Source organism: Dromiciops gliroides, chromosome 2 (assembly GCF_019393635.1).
Source record: "Dromiciops gliroides isolate mDroGli1 chromosome 2, mDroGli1.pri, whole genome shotgun sequence".
Lineage (NCBI taxonomy): Eukaryota > Metazoa > Chordata > Mammalia > Microbiotheria > Microbiotheriidae > Dromiciops > Dromiciops gliroides.
In genome coordinates this window covers 77737666-77762884 of record NC_057862.1, presented here as the reverse complement: position 1 = coordinate 77762884, position 25219 = coordinate 77737666, and the positions used below count along the sequence as shown (strand labels likewise).

At 38.8% G+C, this 25219-nt stretch overlaps 1 protein-coding gene across 1 annotated transcript in view; it reads right to left on the bottom strand.

Moving 5' to 3' along the window:
- Window positions 1–25219, bottom strand: part of TLL2 (tolloid like 2) — a 164445-nt gene that overhangs the window by 11306 nt on the left and 127920 nt on the right. Inside the window, exons 11-18 of the mRNA XM_043986387.1 lie at window positions 23684–23800; window positions 21646–21791; window positions 20766–20961; window positions 12306–12431; window positions 9701–9861; window positions 7945–8125; window positions 5651–5776; window positions 406–533 (exon numbers count right to left, since the gene is read on the bottom strand). Coding sequence (XP_043842322.1) covers window positions 406–533; window positions 5651–5776; window positions 7945–8125; window positions 9701–9861; window positions 12306–12431; window positions 20766–20961; window positions 21646–21791; window positions 23684–23800 — 1181 coding nt within the window. The remainder of the gene's footprint in view (window positions 1–405; window positions 534–5650; window positions 5777–7944; window positions 8126–9700; window positions 9862–12305; window positions 12432–20765; window positions 20962–21645; window positions 21792–23683; window positions 23801–25219) is intronic.

The following is a 25219-nucleotide window of genomic DNA, read 5'->3' as shown; positions in this document are numbered from 1 at the left end:
AGTGCCTGACACATAATAAGTGCTTTATAAATGTTTACTGTGATTAAAAATAAAACTCTCAGAGATACCAATACTCCTCCTTGACATTCTGCTAATCATGAGGATCAGAAAAGATGGATTTAAAAAAAATATTCAGAAGTACAAAACAGATGAGTTGGCAACACGATTATTATTCTACCTGCATGATTCAAGAAACTGAATGAGAAAAGAACCACAAATTATGTAGCAAAGCCAGCACTGGATTCCAGAACTACCTTTAATTCTAGCTTTCATACTTTCAATCACCACACTTTCTTCCTTGGTGTGCAGCTTAGAGAATGCTGCTCACAGGACTTAAACCATGGGCTTGACATAAAAATTTTACTTCAAACAAAATAGTTGGTTGCTGTTTTCCAAGCAACTTACAATTTTTACCCGATGACCAGGAGTGGAGGAAATATTCCAGGTACACTCTTTTCGGCTGGGATACTTATCAGGCCAGTTTGGACTTGCCATTGTTCCTTCTGCACTGTTGATCTTGTGCTCACAGCCAGCTAGGGAAAAAAAAAAAAGAGATAATCAGTTCAAGGAAAGTACCAACCTCATATAAAAATGGTTTCTTACAATATTCATCCTCTTTTAATTTCTTCTTCCTGGGATTTCCCATTGTACTTTGTGTTTGCCACTCCTACGTACTTTTATCATATTTTGTTTTGCATTGTGCTTATTTGTGAAGAAGTGTCTGAAAGATGGTTGAATTTGTATTAGTGAGATTGAAATTTTATTTTTGTTCTGAATCTGTGATTTCATTGAATCGAGGGGCTGGAAGTCCAATGAGGAAATTCCTTCTACCAATGTAGATTCACAACCATTCTGTAAGTTATATTAGAAAGTCTTCAGGGGGCACTGAGCATTTTAGTCACTTTTATAGGGTCACATAGTTTGTATGAGTCAGTGGTAGGACTCAACTCCATGTTTTCCTGACTCTCAGGCTGACTTGCAATTTATTATACAATATTAACTCTCACATTCCAAATAATTGATAAAAAATATTTGTTGAATTGAGGCACACTGAAAGATCATTCTTCTCAGCAATGAAAAGTAATAATAGGAATAATCTACATGTAAGAATTTTCAGAGCTTTTTTATACCCATGTATGTGATAAGCTTTTGAGAGTTTCATGTGCACTTGGAAAAAAAGGTGTATTCTGTTTCATACATTTATTTTTCTCCATATATAAATTAATTTCAGTTTATCAAACTGAATATCTATTATTTCTTTTATATTATTTTACTAGATTTGTCATGTTTTAATTACATTATAGTCTTCTATTATATTTTGTCTCTTTCCTATTATACAGCTATTAATTTTTATTTAACTAACAAAACCTTGGGAGTGTATAAATTAATTATGTAGTTTTCATTAAAGTTCCTCTTAACATTATGTGATACATTTTCTCTTGATGCTTTCTGGTTTAAATTTAACTTTTAAAAGATATTAATACTACCAGTCCTACTTTTTTTTGAAATTGCAATTTCAAGAACTCTTTTACACCAATCTTTTAATTATAAACTATATCTCTTTGCATTAAATGTGTTTCTTATAAACAACATATTGATAGATTCTGTTTTTAATTCAACTTGCAATTCTTTTCCTTTTAACAGAAGAATTTGAGCCATTTATATTTAGTTGCTGTTTTAAACTTTATTTAGAATGCAAGAGTATAACCTCTCAAATAAAAAAGTGCCACTTTTTTGTATCCTTGGCACAATGCCTTGAATATTGTAAGCACTTAATGAATGTTTGCCAAATTGAATTGAGCTTCTGATATATTCTTCCAGTTTTGTTCTTAATATTATCTAGCTTATAAATCTATTTCATTTTTCCATAACTATTTCTACTTTTGAACTAATTAGTGCTTTAAAACAATTAATACTTTTGAACTAATTAATTACTATTTTGCAATGTCAACCTATTGTCAATGTATGATTCCCTGAGACTTGATTGATTTTTAAAGGTAGGAGTTGTTCTTTGAGAATCATCCATACCTCTCCTTTTCTTCCTTCTTTTTTTTTGCCTTTTTCCCCACTTTAAATGGCTTTTAGTTCATAATACTAAGGATGTTTTAAATTTTATTTTTCATTAATCATAATATACATTTCATCTCATATCCTCAATTGTTCCTATTTAGTTTAAAAAAGGTTGCATAGCTTAATATTCTTAATGGGAAATAATGATAGGTTTTTAAAAAAATTATCCTACTCTCATCTTTGATAACTTCTTGATTTGATAATATGAAGCTTCCCCCCAACTTCTATAATTTTTTTTATTGAACACTTTTTTTTTTCAATAAATCTTTGAGGTCTATTTAATCTTTAAAGGTTCTGTTTCACAGGAAATATTCAAATTTATGGGACTGGTAATTCTTGGTTCCATCCAATCTGATCTTTTAATATATGTATTCTTTAAAAAAAACTAAATACATTCTTTCTTGTGTGATTGTTTAAAAATATGGGTACATTGAATGGGGTAGGGACAGGAGAAAGGGAGAGAATTTGAAACTCAAATTTAAAAAAGTGAATATTAGAAAATTTTTATGTAATTGGGAGAGACTTAATGAAACAAATAAAAAATATATATATAAAATCTGAGGACATTCTAATTTGTACCTTATCATAGGATTTCTTTTTCTTTCTTTCATGGCCTTTTAAAGAATTACTTCTTTGTCTTTATCATTTTGAAATTTAATAATTACATGTCTTTACTAATTATGTGGTTTGCATTTTGGATTTTTCTATGTTGAAGTCCTATAAATAGTTTCCTTTTGTGGATTGATATATTTTCTTGTGCATTCTTCAAAAATTTTCCCCTGATTATTTCTTCCAACAAGGATTAATTTTTCTTATACCCTCTGTGATCCCAATTAATCTGATTTTTTTAATCTATAATTTTATTCTATATTGTCATCAATTGGTTTTTTACAAAATTTTGTGATTTTGTTCTTTGTTGTTTTGAGAAGGCAACATAGCATAGTTGAGAGAGCATTAACTTAAATCAGGAGAAATTTGAATTCTAATGTAGTCTCTGACACTTACTGGCTGTGTGACTATAAGCAGGTCATTTAATCTCTCCATACCTCAGTTAACTCACCTATAAAATGGGGATAATAACACTTATAGTCCTCATCTCACAGGATTGTTATGAAGATGAAATGAGACAGTGTATATAAAGAACCTTGAAAACTATTATATGAATGGCAGCTATTATTTCTTATTGATATTTATTCAAATACTCTTCCTCTGACTTTCACTTCTTCCATTGAAACTTTTCATTCTTTAATTCTGTTTCACATTTTTGTAAATTACTCCTTTTATTTTTCCTTTCTTTTTTTTGAATTAGAACCTTCCCTTAAATCCTTTAATGTATCTATTATACAATTAAATGGTTTTTATATCTCTTCCATCACGTGTGTAGCAGACTTCCCTAACAGTTGTACATTAATGTTGTTGTTTGGATCTTTTATATTGCAAAATTTCCTTATGGTGGGGAATTTGTCTTTAATTTTCTCTTTTTCTTCCAGATGAGTTCCAACTCCTTATTGTTTCTATGGACATTTTTTTCTTGTTAAAGAATATCTCAAAAGGAACATGACCTCTAGTTTAAAAGGAGACTTTAAGACTTTCTTCCCCTCATGCAATGAATAAGGCACTGGCAGGAAGACCATCTTGTCTATACTCTCATGCTTGATCCTAATGGGATAGAGGAGTGAAGCTGCAGCAGATGATATCAATTAAGTGCTTTGCAGGTCATAGAGTGCCAAGTAAATGTCAGTTATTGGTATTATTATCATTATTATTGTGTTGTTAGTCACCATAGCACAATTTATAAAAGACAATAATAACTAAGCGATTATAAGTGTTAAGCCTTGAGTTTGAGCAAAGAGTGTGACTTGGGCATATTTTAAGGTACACACACTATGTCCTTACCAACCATGTATGGGAATGAATAGTGAACAGCCAATGAAGAATCTATGTTTGATCCAGTGCTTCATCTCTCTACATTAGGATTGGACTCCAACTTTAAGTCTCAAAGCAGGTATTCCAACCTTGGTGGCCAAGACCCTGCTCATAGTTTTAGTGGTGGTCTGCATTTGGAAAAGAAGATGTGATGGGCATATCCATTTGACCATCCCCTTCCTTTTATTTGTCTCTGTTAATGAGAACTTAAATGGTAGTAACTGGCAATGAATATAATGATGGATGGAACAGTTATAATGGCTCTGACCCCTTTTCTGTTTCCCATTTCTGGGTCCTTCACTTACCTTAATCCTGGAGAAGAACTTTCTGGTAATGATTTAATTTCTCTTCCCTGTTCTCTCCTCTCTAGATCTGTTCCACGGAGAACCTTTAGAACCTACAGTAGCTGTGGAAGTTCTAAATGCCATTCCCTACCTCCATATGGCATTTAATTTAGGTGGACAATGATCATAATTATAAGATCCATGGCACAAGATATTCAACCCTTCACTTTAAATGTCTTGGTCGAGGCCCAAATTCAATATAGACATTATCCAATCCAAGGAGATAAGAAACTTGACTTAGGCCAATAGTGAATTTTTCCTCCATCATTCTAAAAGGTGAACCCAAGATGACTAATGAACAGATGTTATAAGGAAGCAGATTTAAGTTTGGTATAAGAAGTTTCTATCAGTGAAGCTGTCCAACAGTGAAATGGTTTCCCTTAAGTTGACAACCTGATTGGCTATTTGTCAGGGATGTTGAATAAGGGACACTTGTATTATTTAGGAAGTTGAACTAGATGTCCTCTCAGATCACTCTCAACTCTAATCTTTATGAACATGAACAACTCAGGGAAGAAGGCTGAAGGAAGGTTCCTAGGCTAATTGTACAGATGAGAAAATAAAATCAATGAACATTTATTGAAAACTATATAAGACTGACTGATGATGCTCCCAATTCCTCACTTCTACTGTTTAACAATCATTAAATTTCTAAAGGTAGAAATTCAGTGGAGGTTATCCCAGTGAGTAGGGTACAAAGCTAGAAATTATGTCCTAGTATCATGATTTTCTGCCTGATAAAATAACTTTCTAAAAATGGTCAGAAACTTAAGAACCTTGATAAATTAAATTACCAACCACCTGTCAAAGAAATGATAGACTCACAATGCAGAACAAGAAACACTTAGAGATATGGTCAATTAGAGAATTCTTCTTTACTTAACCATGCATATTTGTTACAAAGGTCTTATTTTTATTTTTATTTTTGCAGTAGAATAATGAATTAGGGGCAGCTAGATGGTACAGTGGATAGAGTACTGGGTTTGGAATCAAGAAGACTCATCTTCATGAGTTCAAATCCAGCATAAGATACTAGCTGTGTGACCCTGGGCAAGCCACTTAACCCTGTTGGTCTCAGTTTCTTCATCTATGAAATGAGCTGGAGAGGGAAATTGCAAACCACTCCAGTTCTTTGCCAAGAAAACCCCAAATGGGGTCATGAAGAGTTGAACATGACTACAATAAGTCAAAAACAAAAGGAAGCTTGGCGGTGGCAGTGGCGGGGCGGGGGGTGGGGTGGAGAAAAGAAATGCTTGTCAATTGAAAAAATCAACAAAAACATAAAAAATAGAAATGGTAAGAGACCTCACCTTCTTTACAGTCATGACCATTTTCATGTAGCACAAATCCATTTCTACACTGACAAACATAGCTTCCAAATGTGTTGATGCATTCATGTTGACACCCACCATTGTCTTTGGAGCATTCATCCTTGTCTGGAGAGGAAAGTATGTATTTCTGAGAGGAGAATGAGACTGAATTGCCCATCTATGAACCATACCCAACTTTTTAAAACTATTCAAAACTGATCTCCTCCCGAAAGTTTGCCCTGGTTACTCCCAACAGGCCCTCTTCATTACTCTATGTCCTTCCTTTGCTCGATGTCTTTTCTTTTTTAAAAAAATCATAAAAGTATTTTATTATTTTCTAGGTACATGTAGAGATAGTTTTCAACATTTGTTTTTATAAGATTTCTAGTTTCAAATTTTTCTCCCTCCCCCCTCCCCAAGGCAGCAAGCTCAATGTCTTTTCAACATGCATTTGCATTATATTCATTTTCAATTTGTTCATGTAAGGTTTTAAGAATTTAAAGTAGATTTTTATTTATATATTTTTATAATCTGATGTCCCCCTATATCCTTCCCCTTTTCTTTCCAAAAATACTGTCCCACATAACAAAGACTTTTTTAAAGAATAAAAATAGAGGAAGAGAAAAAAATAAGCAAAACTAATCAATACATCCCCCCCAAATTTGACAATGTTTGTAAGCTTCCACACCTACACTCATAGACTTCCACCTCCCCCACCCCAATTCAAAGAATCTTTAAAGCTTTTCAATAGGTTACTTAGTGTGATGGCAATGTGCAGCTATGGGTTGTGTCCCCTACTACTTTTGAATCTCTGCCTAAGACTGTTCACTGACTGGCCATAACTGCCAGATCCATCTCTCCTAATACCTTCCTTCAATGACTGATGACCAATCCCTGGTCTTCAGAAACAAGAGAGCCCATTCAAGTGCCAATAGTTTCTCTTCTCCTACCCAGTTGTTGCCTCCAATGTAGCCAGGATGTCATAATACATTTATAATTAAGTCTTATATTCTCTTATTTTGTGCATGTAACTGGGGATACTTAATAAATAAAGATGCCCTAGAAGAAAAAAAAGAATGCCCCAAACTCAATACACCCAGGCTGCTTCTGCCATCTCTGTCTCCTCTCCCCCCTCAATTATATGAGTTCGTCTTCCCTCAAAGCTTCAACTATCACATTTATGCTTGTGACTCTAATTCATATAACAAGCTTTAATACTGTCAGGACCTTAATTCCAAATGTGCTTCCAAATTCCTTGCATTTTTTCATTTGAAATATTTTTTAAAATATCAATTTCTTCATTCCCACTGCTTCCACCCTAGCTAAGGCCCTCACCACCTCATTCCTGGGTTGCTATAACAATCTTCCAGGTACCTTTCTTTTTTTGTGGGGCAATGAGGATTAAGTGACTTGCCCAGGGTCACACAGCTAGTAAGTGTCAAGTGTCTGAATCTGGATTTGAACTCAGGTCCTCCTGAATCCAGGGCTGGTGCTTTATCCACTGCACCACCTAGCTGCCCCGCCCAGTTAGTTTTTTTAATCCCAGATTCTCCCACCTCCTATTTTTCCCAACATCACCAACAGACTAAAGTTCCTAAAATGCTACTTTCACCATACCATTCCCCTACTAAAGAACCTATCATAGCTTCCTATTGTTATATTATATTATATATTCTTATTGCTATATATTATAGCTACATAAACCCAGCCTCCACTACCCAATGCAACTCTAACTTTATGATTCTATTAGTCTACAAAACATCTTGTTTTCCCTATTAAAATGTCATTTCCTGGGGGCAGCTAGGTGGCACAGCGGATAGAGCTCTGGCCTTGGATTCAGGAGGACCTGAGTTCAAATCTAGCCTCAGACACTTGACACTTACTAGCTGGGTGACCCTGGGCAAGTCACTTAACCCCCATTGCCCCGCAAAAACAACAACAGCAAAAATGTCATTTCCTTGAGAATAGAGGACTATTTTCACTTCTTTATATCTCCAGCACTTAACATATTACTAGGCACACAGTAAGAACTTCATAATTGCTTCTGGATATATAGGTTGCTCGAGTTTGGCAATATAGCCCCACCCCACCTATCATACCTCATTTCTCCCTATTCCTCAACATAAGAGCATAGCTTTCTCCTTTTCCTACTGGTATAACATGCTTATTCCTACCTCCATGTCTTTGCTCATGAAGTTTCCCTACCTGAAATTTCCTCCCCTAAGTCCTTCTTCTTATCTGAAACTTTCTGTACTCTTAGGAGTCAAATCCCTATCTCTGAAACATCCACGTACCTGAGAAGAAGTGGGCTTTGAAGCCACGTTTAGAAACAGTGTTGTCCGATCTGAACTCTACTCTCATGTTGTTGCTTTGGGAGGTAATCACCTCTGGCTTCTCGGAGCCACAAAACTTTCCATGAAGCTTGGACTCAGAGGACAATCCACTTCGGATCTCCACATAATCATATTTACAAACCTGCAAGAGAAGAGGCGATACTTCTGGCTGCTCTCACCTACTCACTACTGCTGTTCCTTTTCTCAAAGCTAATATGTAAGGACCTAGGTTTTGATTACATAAGCAGGATGGGTACAGTGGAATTTCAAAGAAAAATAAAGAATCATAATGATGTGTAGACCAAAGAAGAGATGGTAGGAGGGGAAGATCATTATCAGATAAAACAGGAAACTACACAGTTAACACTGGACCTGAATTTGATACCTCAAGCTTGATTTTGCAGATTCAAGCTAACTATGTGACAGACTCATCTTAAGTAAATGGTGGTAAGAAAGTTAAGCCCAAAATTCTTCTATCACACTACTATTTGCAAGGTACTTTGAAGGGGTCATATGTCTAATCAGATGTGTGCCTCAGTAGTTAATGGAGCCTTCTTGGTTAGGTGATTCCTCACTGCCAAGAAACCAGATAATTCAGAACTGGAAGAGATCTGAACGATCAGTTACTATAGGTTCTTTATTTGACACATGGAGATAGGCAGAGGCAAGACCATAAAGTTGAGAGGCAGAAGAAACTTTAGAAATGAGATTGTAGTATAGTGGAAAGAGCACTGGATTTGAGAATAAGAGGACCTGCATTCAAATCCCACTTCTGCCATTTGACATCTGTGTGACCTTGGACAAACAACCTTGTTGAGTCTCAGTCTCTTCATTTGAAAATTAAGAGGGCGAGTGGTGGACTAGATGACTCCAAATTCTATATCTTTGATCCTCTCAGCAGCAGAGCAGAAATTTGAACACAAGTTTGACTTCATATTCAGGTCTGTAGGGAGTCCTGAAGCCATCTTGGAACAAGGAAGTCTGGTCAATGGCTACTCATCATGCTTAGCCCTCTGGCTACAGGACAGGTATCGAGCTCCACCTTTCACTCTGGCTTATACCCAATGGGAAGTCTTGCCTCCTCATTTGATAATAATTCAACTAGAAAAAACATGTGAGGTTGATTTGGAGTACCATAGGAGACCTGAGTTTAAATCTCGGGTCTATTATTCATTGTTTCTGTGACTGTGGGTAAATCACTTAACCTCTCTGGGTAGGATTAAATAGCCCCTAGGGTTCCCTTCTGATTCAACATCTATTATGTGTAAGACATTATTCCAAGTTAAAATAAATCTCATTCTCTCTATTCCTTCTCATATCTGGTTGCCAGAGTCCACACCATTGGAGATAGATGCTTCCTTCTTTCACAGAACACCTACCCCATGCAATGCTGGGTCCCAGGGTATTTGCCCTTTCCTTTGGACAATGTCCCCTATATTCTTCAGCTGATTCTCTACTAGTCTTCCTACATTAGTGGTTAGTGGGTTACTAGAAATAGGTCAGAAGAGTTCATGGGTGTGGAGTGAAGACACAGAGGTAAAGAGGCAGACAGAGAAAATGCAATGAAATCCATATCCCAATGTCAGAAAAACTCAACAGGGCCTCTCTGCTCGATACCAGGGAAAAATCACTCTCTGCCTGTAGCCATCCCATGGACTTCTTTGGCTCTGGGTCCTCTACAGATCATTCACCAACAACTCAGAGTGAAGGAACTTACATCATTGCCTTCCAGTTCAAACACTTCAAACTGCAGGGAGATCCTGTACTGGGCTGGAGCCACCACCTGCCACACACAGTTTTTGTTTGTGGGGTATTCCTTAGGCCATCCAGGGCTGGTAATGGTCCCATTAAGCTTAGTCATAAAGCCACCACAGGCCACTGCAGACAGAGGTGACAAACAAATACATATGTCAATGAGTCATAAGTTCTAAGTGACCACTGTATCCTGTCATGTCCCATGTTCTTCAGGGATTAGAAGAGTGGAACTAGATCTACAGAGTCCCTGTGAGTAACACAAAAAGTGGGCAGTGAATAGGGGGATTACAGAGAGGCAAAGGAAATTCTGGAATGGAAGAAGCCATTTAATAACATCTAGAGCCATAAGAACACATTGAGTATTAGGTACAGTGCTCTTGGCATAGAGAATAGGCATTGCTAGTTCTACAGGAATTGAGTTAAGGTTTTCGTGCTAATCAATGTTGGCTCCAGATGACCAACGCTAGAACATATTCGCTCTTTCTCAGTAAGGAGTTTGTATCCTAGGGGATTAAGAATGTTATAGACTCTGCCAGATATACTTCCCATATCAAGTGGTTTGACTTAATTTTTTTGCCTGTTATATGGAGTAGGGGGGAGAGAGGAGGTGGTTGTTAGAAAGTGAATGGGATATAAAAACTCCAACCAAGAAAACAATATTTAACATTGTGGTGCCATTTGTACTAGACCAGATAGATTTTTGTTATATGCACTTCAAATTACCTTGGCTTATTATTTTGGATATGGATGGTCTCTTTTTCTGGTAAATTAACATTAGAATCCTTGTGGTCTGGAGTGTGTGGAGGTGGGGGATAGAAAAGGAGGAAAGCCAGTGTTGGCAATAAGCACCAAGTTACAGAGGCAGTGTCAGAATGATGAGTATTTAGGAATTTAGGATTATAGATTTTGAGCTGGGAAGGACCTTAAGGGTTACCCAGTCATTTTATAGATGAGGAAACTGAGGCATAGAAAAGATAAATGACTTATCCATGTTGATAAAGTAATTGGCTAGAATGTGGATCCATTGGGTCTTTGAATATTGGGGCCCAGTAAAGATAGAAGGCTTGATTCCTTGAGTTGTCAGTGCTCAGAGGAGTTTAAGCAGTAGTGAAAGGTCAAGGGATTGAGGGCAAAGTCCCTGGATCAGTTATAAGAGGAGAAACTGTTGACATGGAAGCTTTATGCCTAAAGCATAAAGATGAATCCTTACATAACACAGCCTTTTAAAATTTGAATGTGGACTTGGTCTTTGCTTGGTCTCCTCTTCTCTAGGCTAAATACCACCAATTCTCATAACTGAGTTTCATATTCCATAATTCCCAGATTCCTAATCATTCGATGACTATCACAACTCTATTCAAAAAGTCCCCATTCTCAAATATATAGAGAAAAAATAGAATTTATAAAAATAATAGCCATTCCCCAATTGATAAATGGTCAATGGATATGAATAGGTATCTATCTATAATCAAATGAAAAAAATGCCCTAAATCACCATTAATTAGAGAAATGTGAATTAAAAGAACTCTGAATTATCATCTCAAATCTACCAGGTAGGCTAACAGGACATAAAAAGAAAATGACAAATATTGAAGTGTATGTGGAAAAGTAGGGATACTAATGCATTTTTGGTATAACTGTGAACTGGTCCAACCTTTCTGGAGAGCTATTTAAAACTATACCCAAAGGATAATAAAATTGTGCATACTCTTTAATCCAGCAATATAACTACTACGTCTGTATCCCAAAGAGATGAAGAGAAAAGGAGGGGCAGCTAGATGGTGCAGTGGATAGAGCACCAGCCCTGGAGTCAGGAGTACCTGAGTTCAAATCTGGCCTCAGACACTTAACACTTACTAGCTGTGTGACCCTAGGCAAGTCACTTAACCCCAATTGCCTCACTAAAAAAAGAGAGAGAGAGAGAGAGAGAAAAGGAAAAGGACATGTACAAAAATATTTATAGCAGCTCTTTTTGTGCTGGCAAAGAATTGGAAATTTGGGTGATAGTCATCAATTGGGGAATGGCTAAACAAGTTTCAGGATATGAATATGGAATACCATTGTGCTATAAAAATGATGGAGGGGATGGTTTCAGAAAAAAAAATCTAGGAAGATCTTTAGGGATTGAAGTGAGCAGAAGTAGGAGATAATTGTACATGGTAACAGCAACATTGTGGCAATAATTGACTATTAAAGACAACTATTTTGATCCATACAATGATCCAAGATCATTCCAAAGCACTAGTATCTGATGAACTCTAAGTGCAAATTGAAGTATAATTTTTCACTTTATTTTTCTTGCCTTTTTTGTAACAGCTAATATGGAAATATGTTTTACATGACTTCACATGTATAAATGCTCACCTTCTCAATGGATATAGGAAGGGCTGGGGAAGGGAGAGAATTTGGAATTCAAAATTTTTTTAAATGTTAAAAATAATTTTTAAAACCTCCCATCAAAGAATAAACACTTCTACCAACCATCTCCTCTATCTCCATACTTCTGCTCTTCATCATTCCTTCCTCACCTTTGACACCTTCCTATTTTAGTTTTGCCAACCACTGACCTTCACAGGTCTTCTTATCAGCTGTCAGTTCATAGCCAGGATCACAAGCACACTTGTAGCTGCCCAGTGTGTTCACACAGCGCTGTTCACAGCCATTCCTGTCTGGCCAGGAACATTCATCGACTTCTATTAGGGGAACAAGGTAATTTTTCATTATGTATCCACCAAATTAATTGACTTTGCTCCCTATATTTACCTACATCCAGTATAGCACAGAAACTAGATTCAAGTGCCAATAAGACATCATTAAGATTAATTTCACTAATAAGGAAAGCTCAAAGGACACGCTAAGAACTATGTACCAGTTCACTTTTGAAAATTATCATAAGGGACAGTATCATTGAATCTATAGTACATATATCTTAAACAGACAATACAAATGAATGAGTTGGGTCTAGAACTGAACAGGAGGGGGAAAGCAGGCTGCATTTTGCAGGGGAGGATTGAAGTTCCTTTAATGATACCAAGTTTCTCCCAAAATCTTTTCAACATCAATATTTTTCTGTCTCTGACAACTTATTACCTAAATCACCCATTCATTCTATAGGATAGTACATAGCATACAGTCAATGTTTAATAAATGCTTGTTGACTGATTGTTGACTTAATTTTCCTGAACCATAAGAGGCAGTTAGGTGGTACAGTGAATAGAGCTGATCTTGAAGTCAGGATAGAGCACCAGCCCTGGAGTCAGAAGGACCTGAGTTCAAATCCAGCTTCAGACACTTACTAGCTATGTGACCCTGGACAAGGCACTTAATCCTGATTGCCTCTCCCCCCCAAAAAAAGTGATGGAGCCGACTAAATTTTAAAACGTGACCCATTAATATTTGCTTTTTGATATTGGAGCGAGGCTTGTTAAACATTTATCAGCAAACCACTATCCAGTTCCCATCATCCCTCTATGATTTATCTAATTTTTTTAATAAATAATTTCCATGACTCATACTCCAATGCCTCTTCATAGTACAGCAATTATGTCAGGTTCTCAAAGTCTAGGCCAGTGGACTGTGAACCCCGGTAGGTACAATCAAGCTGAGAAGGCATCAAGTACTTGCCTCACTGACAGACTGCACCTGCTTCCCTATGATTAGGCAAGCTAAGTATAGATGGGCTCACCATTGGTGGGCTGGGTACTTTGTCGTAAATTTATTGGCCATGGCCAATTAAGAAAAAAATGTAATGGCTCTCATTCCATTGAGACCTTCTTTTGCAGGAGCAGAGGAGGTAGGAAAGGTGCTAAAAATCACAGTTTTTAGGCCATTTGTAAACATAAATTAAACTATCAGCCCTCTAAGTGTGAGATCTTTCTATAACTATCTACAACTGCCATTATTATTTTGTTTAGACACCCAGGCTGGCAACCTCAATGCCATTCTCAACTCTTGATTATCTCAACCCACATGTTCAATACTTTGCAAAATCTTGTCATTCTATCTTCACAACATCTTTATTTATCTGTCTACACACATATGTATATATATATACATATATATATCCTATGTATGTATGTATATGTGTAAATATATGTGTATGTGTTTTTCTCCCTCACAAAGTCATTACCTTAGTTCAAGCCCCTATCACCTTCCACCCAGACTACTGCAAGAGCATTCTAACTGGTCTCCTCACCTCAAGTCTCTAACCACTCAGCTGCCAAGATGATTTTTTTCCAAAGCTTATGCCTTCAATAAACTTTAATGGTTCTCCATTATAGCACAGTGTCTGGCACATAGTAAGCACTTAACAAATGATTATTGATCATTCAGTTGACTACCAGTAAGTTGAAATACTACTAGAAAAACTGAATGACATTCATATTAGCATTCTTGCTATTAATGAGGCTAGAGAATTTGAGCAAGTTGTATCTAAGTGGAAAGACGGCTTCTGGGTTCTCCTCAGAAAAGCAAATTAAGGAGTCGGAAGAGTCAGTTTCATTGTCTATCTACCCAACGGCAACAAGAGGCTTTTCACGGAGGGCACTCAGTCATCTTGTCTTGCTGAGTTCGTGGTGAGCCTAAGCAAAAACACCACCAGGAAGATAATTACAGCTTATGTGCCAACATCTGTTGCAGAGAATGAGGCAAAATAAATAAACACATTTTAGAACAACACAGAAATTCTATGAAGAACCAACAAAGAGAAAGTCTTTGAAGAATTCTACACAGTCATCCCAACTAACTCAAAATATACCTCAATATTCAGCATCCTTAATGCAACAGTAGGTAGAGGGAAGGAATAAAAATATGTTGGAAAATGTGGTTTGGTCATTTATACAATGACTAATGATGTAAAGGAAAAACACTTTGAAAAACCTCAGGACTCTGGCCAATGCACTGACCAGTCATGACTCCAGGAAAACAATGACAAAGCCTGTTTCCTGCTTCTTGGCAGAGAGGTAATGAACTAGAGGAGTAGAATAATGTTTTATTATTTTCAGGTTTGGCCAATGCATTGATTTCATTTGCTTGACTATATTAATTGTTAAAGGTAACAGGGTTTGATTGGAAGTGGGTAGAAATTTGTGGGTAGTAACAGAAATTTTTAAAAATGAAGAGTATCAAAAAAAGTTAAATACTCAGAAGAAACCAAAAAGAAGCTCAGAAGGGGGACACAAACAAATGGAAATTTTGTAACTTCCTTGTTAAATTTAACATGCATATATTAAAACTAATAAGTTCATAAGTCCATACATGATCCTGTTATTGTTCTTTGGGTGTTGAAATGTTTGTTAACTATTAAATTAATAATAAAAAATTTTAAGGGAAAATAAAGTCTAGAATTAAGAAGTGAAACCACATACCTATATATCCTGAATTCTTTGTTCAAAAAGCAAGCACTAAACAGTACCACAAAAGAAAAATGATGAAATTGATTATATTTTCAAAGAAAGTGAATGGCTACCAGTGTATGAGTCATTATTTATCAGCGACCATCCTTATATTCAGTCATTTACCAATTCTTACCTCCTTTTTATTCCCACTCCCACTATTCTCATTCAGGCTCTCATTGACCTATTTGGAGCACAGTAGACTTCTAACTAGTCTTCCTGGTTCCAATCCTTCCTGTTCTATTTTATTCTACATACTATTTTCAGATACCTTTTTCTTGAATGCACAGGTCTGAGTGTGTCACTTCTAAAAAACCTTGAATTTTTCCATATTGCCTACCAAATAAAGTCAAAATTGTTTATATTGGTATTCAAAATCCTGCAAAATTTGACTCCCAATAAATTCTTCAGTCACATATTACACTATTGCCCTCCGTGAACGCTATCCTAAATCCAAACTGGACTAGTTTCTATTTGACAATTTCACTGGACATAGTTTCAGTTCCATTCATTTACTCACACTGTTCTGTACCCCTGGAATGTACTTCCTCCCAACCTACCCAGTCTATCCATCCTTCAAGGCCCAACTCTAATGTCACTTCTTTCATAAAGCCTTTCCCAATCTCCCCCAATTATTAGTGATCACTTTTCTCTTGTTTCACTTTGTTTATGCCTCTTTTTATATATTTTTCACATTCTAACTTATAGCATGTATAGACACTGGAGACTCATACACATCACTGATCTACCATGAGGCCCCATGAGGCAAAGGATTTCCTACAGTCAGGGCCAAGAGACCTGGAACCAGTTTGATAAAGTATTTACCTGTATATATACATATACATACATACATACATGCATATAACCTGGGATGGGAAGAGAGCCTAAAAACAAATAAGGGGTATGTCTCTTACTTTTAAGTCTGAGCTATCCCCAGCTTGTGTTGGGAATAAGTCATGTCTTTATAAACCAAATTGGATGAAGATGAGTAACTCTACTGATGGTATCCTCCAACCATAGATAGTCAGAGGCAACGTGGAAAGACCTGAGCATAAGTCCTGACTCCTCCACCTCTTGGACTTGGAGCACCTAAGTTTCCTCATCTATATGTTGGGGGTGATAATATTTATGCTCCCATCTTAGAATTATGGGTCAAAGAGCTAGACTCTGGAGCTATAAGAGATCTGAGAAGTCATCTAGCACAACTCACTTATTTGGAATAAATAAGGCAGTTAGTGACTTGCCCAAGGTAGTAAATATCAGAGGTGGAATCTCACAGGATGACCACTTTATAAATTGAAAAGTGCTCCATAAAGTAACTATGATTATACCTTGTGCCCTGAAATTCTGTGGTGCTAAAGTTTAATTGTTCTACAATATAGCATCCCAAACCCCGCTGATTTCATCTGATCTTAGAAGCTAAGCAGAGTCAGGCCTGGTTAGTGCTTAGATGGGAGATTGCCTGGGAATACTGGGTTCTGTAGGTTTTAAAAATTTAAGGATAGAGCTTGGGGCCTGGAATCAAGAAAAACTGAATTCAAATCTTGGCCTCAGACTCACTAGCTGAGTGACCCTGGAAAAGTCACTTAACCTCTATTTGTCTTAATCCACAGGACAAGGAAATGACAAGTCACTCTAATATCTTTGCCCAGAAAACCCCACAGATAGATAGCATGATAAACAGGGTCATGAAGAGTGGGACATGACTGAATGACTGAAAGCAAAATTTAGCTGTTTTCCAAAGACATCTGTGGACGCAACCCTGCATTAAATGAGGTGAAGGATGGAGATACGACTGGAAAAGCCAAGACTCATCCTAATGAGTATATTGGTTCAAAAATATATTAGATGGGGGAAGCTAGGTGGCGCAATGGATAGAGCACTGGCCCTGGAGTCAGGAGTACCTGAGTTCAAATCCGGCCTCAGACACTTAACACTTACTAGGTGTGTGACCCTGGGCAAGTCACTTAACCCCAATTGCCTCACTAAAAATAATAATAATTTAAAAATATATATATATCTGATGGAAAATTTTGTATGATTGCACATGTGTGACCTATATCTGATTGCTTAGTGTCTTGGGGGAGGCGGGGAAGGCAGGGAGTGGGGGAGGGATAGAATTTGGAACTCAGAACTTTAAAAAAACCCAAATGTTAAAAAATTGTTTTAACATTTAATTGAGTAAAAAATTAAACAGATTTTATATATATATATATACATATATATATATAGACATATATACACATATCCACATGCATACACATATACACAGGCACACACACACACATACACACAGGCACACACACATATAAATACATGTATGGCCACCTTGGGAGGTAGTGGGTCTCCCCCTCATCAAAGGTCTTTAAGCCAGGAGGGTAAGGTATGGATTTGACTAAGTGATGCCTGGTCTCATCTATCTTAGAAATTCAGTGATTCTGAGTAAATTGGGGAAGGAAGCCAGAACCAAGGGCATCATAGGGAAAGAAATCTCTAGCTCCTTTTTATTCCCCTGGTGTTGGCAGCAAAAGCAGGAAAATAAAGCCCACTTGGTGTATAATGAAAGAAGAAACTTCCTAGTTACTGTTCAACCACAGGATACCGGTGATAAGACAGGTATAGGGATGGGCCAGCACCTCAGAGAAAGGCAAGGGAGAATCCTTCATGTGAAATATAATCTTAATTCACAGGATGTAAGTGATGGGGATGGAGCCTAGTGCTTTATCTACCAGTATGGAAATTTGGGACCATTCCCAAATCCCCCAATTCCCAATTATCTACATGGGTTGTATAGGAAAGCTGGGGATGTCTGGGGCAAGTTTCCAACTTTTTCAAGCAACATCATGGAGAGAACTCATCATTTTTGTAAAACACCCCCTGTTGTCACATCAGTCCCAGGACATGAAGTCAGATGGACCTGGTTTAGTATTAGTAGAGCAATTGCTATTTTCTTATGTTAGCTGGTGGGGACTGCCAACCAGCAAATGCTTCTATCATTTCCCATATCGGCAAGAAATCGGAGGAGTTTTACTTGCTGGTAAGCACCCTGGCACCGTCAGACAGTGCACTGAGACAACACCTGCCATCTGGCAACAGCAAAAGGACTCAAATGCCAGTTGGCACTATGTACTGGTATTCTTAGCCAATTGGCCTGATACGCCAAGTCTCCATCCAACTGGCATAAAAGCAAGAGTGGCTTTTGTTTTGTTTTTGTTTTGTTTTTTCAATGTGGTCCTCCTCCTTTGCAGTGCGTTTGTAGTTACCCTCCCAGTCCTTTTCACTTAAGGAAACCTGACACATGTTCTTGGCACCCTCTGTCCAGAGAAAAGCCTGAGAACAGCCCAGCGATGGCCCTGTTGAAAAATGACCAAGGAAACTGGCTTCCCCCAATCTATGAGCAACAGTGCTTCTAACTTCTGAAAAGTGCAAGCAGACACCATGCTGTATGGACAAGAAACTCTAAAGGTCAAACATAAGATGAAGGAGTTGAGAGAGTCATGATTGAATAAAACATTGGGAAAAAGTTAACCTAATACATATTTAATGGGATGTTTAGTCATAATTATGCTGTATTATAATGAGGCATAAGGGTAATGGAAGGCCCAAAGACCACTTATTGAATGACCAGCGAAAGCCTTTCTGGAAGCACAGGACTCAGATAATATCCCAGCTTTCAAGGGGGCAAACCTCTGGGTTTTCCCAGAGCTTTCCAATGGCTTTATTTGGCATTCTCCTAGAAAACTGGTTTAGTGGAAGAGAGACCTGGGGATAAGGTTGTCTCATAAGTCATAATATGGCCCTCAGAAGAAATGAATGGAGCGGGGGTAATGGTGAAGAAATAGAAAGATAATAGAGGTGATTTAGGGAGAATAATTTGGAGCAAAAAGCTCTTGTGAACTCTTTATGAAGACCCCTGGATTTATAAACCAGTGAGACCTAGGGATCTGACTAGGTTTCTTTGTTTTTGTGGCAGGGTAGCTCAGGTTCAACTTTTCCAACATCTCCTGGATGACAGGCCTATCCATCCCATGGTAGACTGAGAATCAGAGAAGGGGAGGCACTGGGATCCCAAAGCATGTTCAGCTTAAGGGAGGGGAGCATCCTCCCTTCTTCTGTTGGACTTGCCCCTTTTTCAATGATGGCCAAAGCTCAGAATGGGCCAGGATACACCTCTGTTTCCTCACAGGAAGCTGGTTTGGGAAGAATGAACCAAATGGGGGGCCCCCTTCTTGGGAAAGCCTACTTCCTCTCTCCTTCTCTGTGTTAGAGCTTCTTTTCCATGTATCCAGTATAGGCTAGGTAGTATGGTCTAAGGGGAATGCTCTGCTTCAAAGTGTCTCCCCAGTTCTGCCTGAAATTCTGCTCATTAGATATTCATATGGGCTAATAAGCAAACACCTTTGAGGAGTCAGAGGTAGGAGAATAGGGGAAGGGGGGATGAATTACTGATAACCTCACTAACCTCACATTGAATTACCCAGATGTTTTTTCCCGACATTTAACACTTGGCAGAGATGTTCTAAGGTCATGGTAGCCTTGATTGATAGGCGAGAACAAGGTGACATTGGAGCATAGAATGTTTCTGGGGTGAACTACCACAGTAAGTAACTTTGGGCAGAGCATGGGACTTGGGGTGAGGTAGAAGGAACCCCATGAAGCAGGAGAAGGGAAGTGCAGGAGAAAGATGGTGGACAAGATCATCAAAAACTAACTTAATTTTGAAAATGACCCAGAACTCCCAGCCTCCTCTCTCTCCCCACATCCCTATGACTAGGGTCATAAATGCAGAACTGGAAGGTACCTCAGAAACCCTTTATTCCAACCCCCTCATTTTACAAATGAAGAGACAGAATCCCCAAGAAATTATGTGCCTTACCCAAGGTCACACAGGTACTAGGTTGCCACCTAGTAGAACCACAATTTGAACCCAAGTTCTATGCTTCTGTATTTCCTGCCATTTTAATAAGATTTCCAAGGCTTTCACAGCCTCCCTAAACAGCCCTTGCAGAGATACAATCCCATAGGAACAGAAAGACAATTCTGGGGTTACCCACAGCATCTCCCTGACCCAGAGCCTTAATCTCCCCACAGATTCACCCTCCAAATTTGATTGGAAGAACATCTGCAATGGCCAAGATTCTCCCACTCCTTAGTGTACATTGGTGTTTCAGAATTAATGCTACAGATACATGTCTTTATACTGGTTATGTACTGGAAGAAGAGTCTGGGAAGGCATCCATCAAGGCCTAATTCCATTCTATGGTGGTTAGTTTGTTCACTAAAGACCTATTATCTTAGATTAAGATGCAAAACCAGCCATGAACTTTGCCAGCGAACATAATCATGTAGCCTAGGTGTTGACACTAAGTCCTAATTGTTGATCTGCTAGTAACTTCCAGGGCTTTTATCTCTTTTTTTGAAAGCCCAATATAAAATTAAGGGCCCTGGTAGGTATCACTCTTTCCCTCGAATATCAAAGAATATTAGAATTGGAAGATGTCTTAGGGACCATCTACAATGGTCTCTTTCACTTCGCTGCCTTTGGTGTAGAAGCTTACCAAGTTATTTAGGATCCTTAAGGAAACGGGTCAATAAATCCTGCTGTTACTAAAAGTGGTGGGGAATAATTCATACCCTTAAAAAAATTGGCAGCAAACCCTGCTTTATTGATGGAGCCATCCGATACAAACTTCATCCACATTTTGTTGGAGCTGGATTTGATATCATCTGGTTTCTCATAGCCACAGAAGTGACCGATCAAAGCACTGTCTTCAGTGGCGCCATCCCGGATTTCCAGGTAGTCATAGGCACAGCTGTCATGTCGTTCAATCTGAAAAAAGAAACATAAGTATAATCTCCTTGGCCTGGGAACAGAGCTGTAACAAAGGCAGGGTAAGCAGAGCTGCTTCCAGGGTGCTGAATGTACCGGGGGCATGCCAAAAGTTATACTCCAGGGGAGGTCATTCCCTGGCTGGACTTGGCTCTCCTGCCCTCTTCCCATCCCAGGTATCATTCCAACAGTGTGCCCTTTTAAAAATTGACTTCCGTCCCCTGCCTCAGGCATATTTTGTGCAGCTTTGGGCACAACAATCGATAGTTATAGCTCTTCTTCAGGATAGGATTTAATTGGGAGGGGAAAAAACTCACAACTTTCTCTGCTCTTGGTTAAATCAAAGGACTATAAAATCCTAGATCCACAATGTAGTTAACCACTCTGCTATATCCCAAACCTGGAGACATTAGGCTGAACAAAGTGATAAACAGGGAAAGAAAAATGCCCTAACTTTCATCAGGTCAAGAACCTCTCATGCCAGTTGTATCTATTCTAATTCTCCAATAATATTCAAAACCAAGATATTCGTGACAATTACAATACAAAATACACATATGTACACATACATATTACAGCTCATTTGGATTCATGTCTCCTGCATACACTAAATTCTTAATAAATGTTGCTTAAATGAAACATGCTTCACCTTTTTTTTGCTAGAAAACTTCCAAAATGACTCACCTCAAATGCCTGGAAAGTCAGTCCCACATGAAACCCCTCAGAAACAGTGATCTTCCAAACACATTCCTTGGAAGGCCTGTAGTCATCTGGATAATTGGGAGACTGGATTTGGCCAACATCTTTGTGAATTTCTCCCCCACATATAGCTTCAGAAACAAAGACAGCAATGGGTGAGGAACATACCCTTCCAGCAGGATCTGTGAGGGTAGGGGGCTTTTGGCAATGGTCAACACACTGCTACCTACAAATAGATGTTTAACACACCTGGACTGGCCTGAAAGACACCTGCTACTGGCTCTCTGACATCTAAATAGCATGGTGGCCAGTTGTTACCACTAGGTGGAGCCTCTTGCAAACATATTATAGATTTGCTGATTGCAGGTGTGAATTCTTTACTATTAAGGAAAATGAGCACCTATGATTTCATCATCAACAAATTATCCTTTTAAAGAATAACTAAAACTAGGGATCATCAAGAATCACATCATTTTAGAGATGAAAAATACAAATTCTAGTTCCTGTTCTTCCAAAAGTGTCAGGTTTTCATCTGTCCAATGTGGAAATTGGATTAGATAATAATAGTATTAACATGGCCTTTTGCAAAGTGTTTTACAAAATGTTTAACAATCCAGGGGCGGGGGTAGGTGCTGGTATTAAACCCATTCTACAGATGAAGAAACTGAGGCATAGAGAAGGTGAAACAGTTAATAAATGTCTGAGGCCAGATTTGAACTCAGGAAGATGAGTTTTCTTGACTCTAGGCCCAGCACCCCTAGCTGTCCCTGCCCCTCATCTTACAGGTGAGGAAACTTTTTTACTAAAGAATAATTGGGGGGCAGCTAGGTGGCGCAGTGGACAAAGCACTGGCCTTGGATTCAGGAGGACCTGAGTTCAAATCCAGCCTCAGACACTTGACACTTAACTAGCTGTGTGACCCTGGGCAAGTCACTTAACCCTCATTGCCCTGCAAAAACAAAACTAAAGAATAATTGGGAGGAATGGGGCGGGGGAGAGAATCAATTAGAGTAGGTTGAAGGAGTTAAGGTTGGTAAGTTTGGAAAAGAGAAGACTTGGAGGAGGGGGGAGGATATGGAAAGTTCTGCCTTGAAGGCCTGTCATGCTGAAGATAAATTAGCCTTTTTCTGCTTGGCACGAGGAGGACAGATCTAGGAGAAACATGTAGAAGTTAAAGAGAATAATCAGTCTGTAAGAAAAAAACAACAGCCCTAACAATTAAAGTTTACCCAGAAGTGAAATGGGCTGTTTTGGTATCCATGCCCCAAAAGTCTTAATGCAGTTTTAAACTAAGTGAGATTAAAACTGCACCAAGACTTTTGGGACACCCTGAGCTTATTAAAACTGAACTAAGACTTTTGGGATGCCCTGTATAATGAGTTCATTGTCACTAGAGATCTTTTTTTTTCTTAATTTAAATTTTTCTTTTTTATTGTGAACTTCATACTCATTAAAAAAACCCAAATATTTCAAGATACAAGGAACACAGAAGACAATGTGAACAAAGTTCACTAGAGGCTATTAAATGGCAGCTGAATGACCACTTGCTGGGTATGTTGATTGTTCAGCCAGGGGTTCCAGCTCTGAGATTCTGAGATACTGTGAGGGTTCCTGGGCCACAATCACAGAGTGAGAGACAAGGTCATTTTATCTGTTCCCTGCCAATTCCCTACTCCTAACAGTATGTGTGTAAGGTTTAAAGGATATTCTCTAAAAATGACTGGGATTATTGGGGCTCAGTGTTGATTTGGGGGGGGGGGGAAGATCTGCCCTGTAGAGAGCCTGGCTGGCCTATGTTGCTTCCAGGACTCGGGAGATGGACTGAGGAGGGACCTCAGGAGGCAATATTTACACCACCACCACCACTGGGATCCCTAAGTACCGCCTCTACACCCCTAATGACACTCCCACCCAGCTGTAGCCAAACACTTGGAGGGTGCGGGGAAGGCACATGTGTGAAGAGGTCACATATATAGAAGACGGAGAGTCACACAACTCTCCTGTGGTCCAGGTTGTCACAGACCTTCATAAACAGCAAAGAAACCCTTGCCCAGGATGTTGCTGCTGCTTCGGAACTCGACCCAAAGGCGACTGTCTGTGGAGATGACGGGTTCTGGCACTTTGTCACCACAAAATCTACCTGAAAGACAAAAAGCAAACAGGTAGGCCTCAATTTCTTTTTTTATTTTTGGTGGGGCAATGAGGGTTAAGTGACTTGCCCAGGGTCACACAGCTAGTAACTGTCAAATGTCTGAGGCTGGATTTGAACTCAGGTCCTCCTGAATCCAGGGCTGGTGCTTTATCCACTGCACTACCTAGCTGCCCCAGCCTCAATTTCTTTTGACATACTCGCAGCTTTTCAAACATCCATGAAGCTCATATCAGGTTTTTTGTTTATTTTTGCCTTCTTTATGCTATTCACAGATTTACGGAATCTCAGAGTCCAAAGGGAACTCAGAACTAGCTGTGTGACCCTGGGCAAGTCACTTAACCCTCATTGACCTGCCAAAAAAAACCCAACAACCCCCCCCCAAAAAAAAAACAAAAAAAACAACAACAAAGGGAACTCAGAGGTCACTTAATCTAAGCTGTATATATGCCCAAGAATCTTCTCCACAGGGATACACAACAAGTGTCATCTGGGCAGACCATTCCCCTTCTGCATAGCGCTAATTATTTAAGGAGCTATCCTTACATCTCCCCAATATGGCTCTTTAGAATTCTAATTCATTGCTCCTAATTTTACTTCCTAGGGCCAAGCAGAGCAAGTCTGTCCTTATGCATCACAGCCTTCCAAATACTTTGACAGCACCATCCCCTGTCTTCTCTTCCCTGGGTGAAACAGCCCCAGTTTCTTGAATGGATCCTTTGATGAAAGGATCTCAAGGTCCATTAACATCGCATTTGCTCTGCTCTGGACATCGTCCAGTTTATCAACGTCCATCTTAAAATCTAGCATCCAGAATTTAATACCAGACTCTGGCATGGTCTGACCAGAACATAGGAATGGCACACTCCCCATTCCTGAGCCTGCTGCCTCACTAATTGCAGGCGCTGTATTTCTGGCCACCATGTCACACCATTGATTCACGTAGATGGTACAATCCACTAAAACCCCAGATTTTTTTCCAATTGTTCTCTTGCCAGCACTCCTCCATCCTAGACTTAAACACATCTCCATCCCCACCCCCACCCAGTACCTCTTACTCCTTCTAGGAGGCAGAAATGAGGAGGCCAAGAATTCCAGGTGTGGGGGACAACAAGGGAAAAAACTGAAGTCTCAGGAGATGAAAATCATGGGTGAGGCCAGTGTTACCAAATCACAGAGTATGTAGAAGAGTGCACATGTAAGAAGACTGGAAGGGGCCAGCTTACAAAGGGCTTTAAAAGCCAAACAGATGATTTTATATTAGATCTTGGAAGTATGCCATGGCCAAACCTGCATATTAGGAAGTTCCATTTGATGGCTGAGGGAAGAGTGGAGGGCAGAGTAGAGGGGAACTTGAGGCAGGAAGACCCACCAGCAGGGAGCTGTCTTTGGATGCATCACTCAGCATGG